The sequence below is a fragment of the Danio rerio genome, chromosome 21 (assembly GCF_052040795.2).
Source record: "Danio rerio strain M-AB ecotype USA chromosome 21, GRCz13ab, whole genome shotgun sequence".
NCBI lineage: Eukaryota > Metazoa > Chordata > Actinopteri > Cypriniformes > Danionidae > Danio > Danio rerio.
The window spans coordinates 32510494-32517500 of NC_141041.1; the positions used below are offsets into that span (position 1 = coordinate 32510494).

The 7007-nt window shown below is 42.4% G+C and overlaps 1 protein-coding gene across 2 annotated transcripts in view; it reads right to left on the bottom strand.

The window, feature by feature from the left end:
- Positions 1-4199: 4199 nt before the first annotated feature.
- Positions 4200-7007, bottom strand: part of nrg2a (neuregulin 2a) — a gene marked incomplete at its 5' end in the record, with an annotated part of 166267 nt that continues 163459 nt past the window's right edge. For both annotated transcript variants that reach the window (NM_001430844.2, NM_001099254.3), the window contains 1 exon segment: positions 4200-5334. In NM_001430844.2, coding sequence (NP_001417773.2) covers positions 4683-5334 — 652 coding nt within the window. In that variant the 3' untranslated portion in view covers positions 4200-4682.

Consider the following 7007-nt stretch of genomic DNA (forward strand, 5'->3'; position numbering starts at 1 on the left):
TTTCTATGAATTTCTCAACAATGAGGCAAGCTGATGCTGACTCTGGACGCTCTTTGTAGAAAGTGAAAAGTTAGAAACAGGTGATTTTAGCTCACTTTATCTAACGCTTATCCACACTAACTGGTTTTTAATGTGCGAGTGCATCCATCCGAACAGAGTCAGGCAGCACAGCTGTTTCTGGTTTCGTTTGGGCCCAACGAGTACTTTAATATAAACATGTAGTAACATATGACAAATAATGATAAACCGATGTCATAGCATTCATTATAAATTAATAATAACAATGAACTGCACTATTTGGTGTGTTTAACTGTGATATATTTTAAATAATTATAAAATACGTGGACACAACAAACAAAGTAACTGGAAACATCTTGGTTACGTGTGTAACCTTCATTCCCTGAAGGAGGATATGGAGACGCTGTGCTGCGACAACATTAGGGGATTCCGCTTTGTACAATCACATCTGAATAGTATGATGGGCCAAAGGTATTTTTAAGTGGAATTAACATGTAAGGCCACACTTGCATACATACAGGTATATAAGCCGCCAGCATGCAGGCACTTATTCAGGTTAGCGCTGAAGACCCGAGACAGCACTTAGCATTCAACTGGTGGTTCAGGTCATCAAGATGCCTCGGTTTCTTCCTCCAGGGAATTTGGGTTACATATGTAACTGAGACATTCTCTTTCAGTAGGTCACTGTGTGTTGTAAGGCATTAAGGGTCCCGATGGAAAGCTTCACAACCACTGAAATGGGTTACAAGTTTTGGGTACAACAACTGTAATCGCTTGCATACAAATAATACAACACTTCACTATCCCACGCCCCAAGACCTGATCAATTCAATTATTATCCCCAAGTCAATTATTATCAAGGGAATAAACTTAGTAGAAGAGCAAAAATTGAGCACATACCTCCAGGTTAGGGAGAATGGAGCAGCAAATGTGACTGATGAGTGGGTCAGGGCGAGTGCTAACTCCTGTCTGCCACATCAGTTTTGAGAAGGATGGGCGCTTCCTTTTTACCTTGATGAATATAAGTATAAATGGTATTATACACAGGAGGAGACTGGCAGGTAAAATCTTACAAATGTGTTTCCCCTCAGCATTTCCCCTCTGCTGACCTCTGAAGAAGAGAAAGATTTCCTAAAGCTCTAGGTGTGGTCCACTTACAACTGCAATGTACAAACAGGACAGCAATGTCAAGGCTGGGTCTCCTTTCTACAGAGGCCACTCTTCCAGGCTCACCCCCTGATTACAGAAGGGAGTGTTGGGAACCTTGGGTACATTAGCTGGTCATAGTCTGAAGATGATTCAACAGTCAGTTGGCCCAAATTCAAGGAACTTTTTGATAACTGGAAATGCCAGCAAGATCACTACCCTCTTGATGGAGGTGAGCATGGTCAGGAGTGCTGTCTTCAGGGACAGAATATTGCTTGACTCCCTCAAATGGCTCAAAGTCATTTCTATGCAGTCTTGCAAGGAAACTACAGGGAGATTCCAAGGGTACGAGAAGCAACCTAAAAGGGTTCAACTTCCTGGCACTCTCAGAAGCCTCATGATCATTTGTGGTTCCGGAGTGACCTGCCGGAGTGCCAACTGTCACAGTGAGCAGTGATGGCAGCAACATAGACCTTCAGGGTGGAGGATGGCAGCCTGCATTCTAAGTTCTCTTAAAGAAAGGAGTGCACAACACTGATCAGGCATCATCAAGTCTTCTCAACAAGAAAATCATCACTCAATGAACAATTACACTTTTGGGTGTAGGCTTAACTCTTGAGTATAGGTCTCAACCCCAATTCCTGGAGGGCCGCAGCTCTACACAGTTTTGCTCCAACCCCAATCAAACACAGCTGATCCAACAAGGTGTTCAAGTCTACTAGACACTACTAGATCAGCTGTGTTTGATTAAGGTTGGAGCAAAACTATGCAGAGCTGTGGCTCTCCAAGAATTGAGTTTGAGACCTCTGCTCTAGAGGAAGCTCTGACAGACGGTGTCTTCCACTACTGGTGGCAGGCCAATTAAGTCTTCCATGTCCGATCTAGGAGCCCAACATTGAGTTTCCATAGATCTGGACATGAGTGCCAAGTGCTGCACTGCTCTTGAGAAAGAAGGTCTTTCTTTAGGGGAATCAGCTAAGAAGGGGCTGTAATGTTTAGTTGAGCTGGAAGACAAAAGCCTGCCCACCGATGCTGCAATGGACATTTGATTCTCAGGAGTCCCAAAAGATAGGCTGGCCATGACTGTCTTCATAGTACAGTAAACCACCATATACAGAATCACACAGAATGAACAACATTTGAAATAGACATGTTGCTTTTCTTTGGAAATACTGCCATTTTGAACAGCTTGAAGTGCCACATAGGGTTTAGTATGGCCTAGCAAACCACCACAGAAGCACTAAGACAACAGTCATATACAGAAACTGACTGGTTCTGACTGGTGCAGTTGCAAGCTGAGCTGCATGCAATGCTTTAATTGCCCACACCTAACACCACCCCTAACCTTACTCATCACAGTGATGTCACTAGCATCCAGATACTATTGGGTTCTGAAGTGAAAATCTGAAAGAGTAGCTGTACATTGGCGACAAGTATACCGGTAGGTATACAGAAGTGACCTTGCTTGTTGATTTAACGCGCCAAATTGTAATGGCCCATTTTTAAACTATTAAAAACTGATTGGTATCCTACAGGGGTGTCCAAACTGGTGTCCTGCTGAGTTTAGCTACAACTTGCTTCAACACACCTGCCAAGAAGTTTCTATTATATCTAGTAAGAGCTTGATTAGCTGGTTCAGGTGTGTTTGATTAGGGTTGGAGCTAACCTCTCCAGGACCAAGTGTGGACACCTCTGGTCTCCTATGAGGACTCCCAAAATAATGCCCTAAACATAACTCATGGTGACCGACTGAAAGGGAACAAACAGTCTTCACATTACACATAAAAATGAAATGCACTGGAACACAAGTTAAATATAAAGCTTGCATATATTGGCATTTTAATGACCCCTAATAATTTTCACAGCTATTTGTCTTGTCATTTGATACTGTGTGTATGTGATGAGTATGTTCTGCAGAGAAGCCTTTCAAGGTTGTTCACACAGGACACATTTATCCGACAGAACTGAAAAAAGCCCCAAAGTGTAAATATGAATAAGCGTATCCCACCCCTAGATTCACCTGATTGGTCCAATCTGCATGTCAGAGTTCAATTTGACAAGGTGTCTGAAAATGTGGCTTTCGTAAAGCGAAATATAAATAACTAAATAAATAATATATTGCCAAATAACATTTAAAATTTGTTTCTTTATACATAATACACATCATATTCCAAGGGTTAGGCTTGTATGATTGCAAATATCCTGGTCAAAAAAAAAAAAAAAAAAAAAAAAAAAAAAAAAAAAAAAATATATATATATATATATATATATATATATATATATATATATATATATATATATATGTATATATATATATATATATATATATATATTCATATAAATCTAGTAATAATGCATCCCATGTGAACACCCTTATCCTATCCAGGAGTACCAGGATCAAACGGTAGAGTGGATGCCTCTTTTAGCCTGGTGTCAGTCTGTCTTCAGTTCTGTGTTAGAGGAAGATGTGCGGTGGAGTGAGGTCCTGAGACGCTGTGAGGCCTTCCACTCCTCCTGTCTATCTGTCTGCTGGCCACTCTAACCGGATGGATGTGCTGATAATGAGGGTGACTCGACTGAGTGAAGGGAAAGTGGGTTGAGAGTGGGAGAGACTATATGTTCTTTATTTCTTTGTTATCTGTCAAAAGCTATTAACTCTGACAGGCCAGTACAGCCCCCTCACATTTAACCCCCTTTGGAAAGAAAAGGCTCCCATGTGACAAACCTTACCCTGTAGGGATGCAAAGCAAGTCAAGGCGGTACATCTGTAAGACGACATCAGGTGCCCACATGCGTAACTCTAAACAACAGCAGCATATTTCTCAGAGCCACAGTCATTCCGAGGCCTCTCATTTGGTCGTTTACACACACACACACACACACATACACGCGGGCACACGCACACACACACACCCACGTACACACACACACCCATACAGACTTATTTTCCACAACCCCAATTGCATTTGTCATCGATTTCCTGTTGGCAAAGCAACATGATCATAAAACATCTCAAATTCATGTAAACATACACCTTATGTTAGAGTGGTTTATATTGCATGATGGTGGGGGGAGGGGGTATGTCACAGTTCAAATGGGGGTCAGCTCCCAAAAAGAACACAACCTGGAAAGGAAATAAGGAAAAAAAAGGCCAAAAAGAGACAACAAAAGAGTAAACGAGTATAAAAAATGAGGCGTCCGTATAAGAAAGGCTACAAAAACTCCACTGTCCCTCTGGCATCAGCATACAGCAAAAGGCACCACAATATTACTCTATTTTTTTTTTAAGTTGTGAAAAAGTTGGCACATATTTTTTATGCTGTAAATCAAAATGTACATATAAATAGAGTTTTCCCTATAAAAAAGTCTTTGCTGTTAACTAGTAGACAACGTTTGCTAAAATGAAAATAAATATTTCATTTGTTTATAATATCTGTCAGTTATATAAAATAAAAATATTTCTTATAGGTGCATGTCTATAGTAGATCTTTTTTTTTGTGGATAGTTTGGCGGTCTCTCTAGTGGGGTGCATTGTCCGGTTTGGATCGCGAGTGCGTCAGTCTGGTCTGTGTGTTGGCGCGAGACCCATGCCGCCCGCTCTGGGCGTGAGAAGTCCGCGTGTCAGGCACAGGCCTGTAGAGGGCAGAGGGCTCGGCGGCATTCATGTTCTGCATACTGAGGAAGGGCGTGCTCTCACCTTCCTCTTCTTCCGAGTCACTGTCAGACAAGCAGCTGCGTGAACCCAAGTCCCTGGACGGCTGGTAGCCGCGCGGCGCCACGTGGCCATTGAGCCTGGACCTGCGCCAGCGCCTACTGCTTCTCTTTGGTTGCTCCATCGAGGAGAGGTACTCCTGGGTGCTTTCATACTCATCCTCCTGAGCCAGCCGGTATGGGCTGGAGGGAAGGCTGCCCGTGCTGTCTCGTAGGTAGCTGCCGCGCTGCTGCTGCCGGTAGGGTTCGTGGCCACGTGCCTCATGCAGGGGCACCTGGTACCGCCGCAGCAGGGGCTGGTCCTCCTCTGGCGGGTAGGGAGCGTGGGCGGCAGGAGGCAGAGACATGGCGTGGCTAGCATTGGGAGACGTGATCTGGAAGGTAGGCACCTGCGGGGGCAGTGAGTAATGGAAGTCCACGGGAGACAGGCGAGCCGGCGTGGTCAGCGCTGACACATACCTGTGGTAAGAAAAGGACAGGAAGAGAGACAGACAGATAGACAGAAAGAGAGAGAGCAAGCCAGAACAAGGAAGGAGAAGGTTGTGTGGAACAGATATGCACATCAGTCAAACTTTTCAAGAACACATACTGCAAAAGGGGCCCACCACCAAAATGAAGTCAAATAAGGGAGTTCTCAACCTTTTTGGTCATGTTTTGACATTGTCACACTCCCACCAATTTGTCAGAATAGAACTATTTACTATTGGATCTTACAAAAGTGACATTAGTCTATTATTATTATTTATCCAGTGTCCTTTTTGTTCCTACAGTCCATCCAAGATTCAAGTAATTAATTAAATTAATAAATAATAAATAAATCCTTTTAAATCCCCTTGTAGTTTAATGCTATTCTGATTAAACTACTGAAGACACATGGACTGTTTTGATAATGTTTTTGGTACCTTTCTGGTCTTTGGCTTTTGTCTATGGAGCTGTTAGATTCCACCCAACATATCTTAATTTGAATTCTAAAGATGAACGTATTTTTTCAGAATGTATTAAAATTCTCAGTTTTATCAATTCTTAGCTTAGTTTTCAAGGTGCTCTAGGCTTGATTTTTTAAAATGCTAATGAAGAAGAGTGCTTGTGTGTTCGGCTGAGTCATGCAAGTGGTCAGATGTACTTGGATGTCAGCTTTTAAGCCACAAGATTCATGCAGATAATGCTCACTAAGAACACTCCTGTAACAAGCTTAAACCATTCCTAACTTTCATTTATTTTATTTTCAGCTTAGTCCCTTTATTTGCCTGGGGTCGCCACAGCAGAATGAACCGCCAACTTATACAGCATATGTTTTACGCAGCAGATACCCTTCCAGCTGCAACCCATCACTGGGGAATACTCACAGATAATTTTAGCTCAAACAATTCACCTGTACATGTCTTTGGACTTGTGGGGAAAACCGGAGCACCAGGAGGAAACCCACATGAATGCGGGGAGAACATGCAAACTCGACACAAAAATACCAACTGACCTAGCCGAGGCTCTAACCAGCAACCTTCTTCCTGTAGGGTGACAGCACTACCTACTGCGCCACCGCGCCGCACATTCCTACCTTTATTAATGATTATTTTAGTTTTGAGTGGTATGTGTAAGGAACTGGACGCAAGCAGAGTACTGCTGTTTGTAATGCCTTCAGTGCTATCTTTTGTTAAAAACTAAGATTAGAATAAGTTTCAAAGAAAATCAAACTGCATTCTGAAAATCCTTGAATCGATGCCAAATCATTTCTCGAATTGATCTATCACCACAGCTCCATGCCTCCTTTTTCATTAACAGTACATCACTGCTAGGTATATCTTTAAATGTATGCAAACATTTTTGGCGTATGTGGGAGACCTCGAGGTTGAGAACCTGCTTCATAAATTCCCATGTTTATTGAAAACCTGGATTTTAATAACTGTTGAAAAAGTCATGAAATTAATTCAAACTTAAAAGCCTGCTCTCTAAGGCCAACAAAGTGTAACGTTAAAAATCCCTTCTCCGTTATGAACATCAGAAATTCAATGGCCTAGCGATGTGTCAGCAGCTCATTTTCCAGTGTTGTTGTCATGCAGTATTATATCAATTGACGCCCACCTTGCTATGGCACTAGAAAAATGTTAGTGTGCACACTAAGACATGGCGGCTGA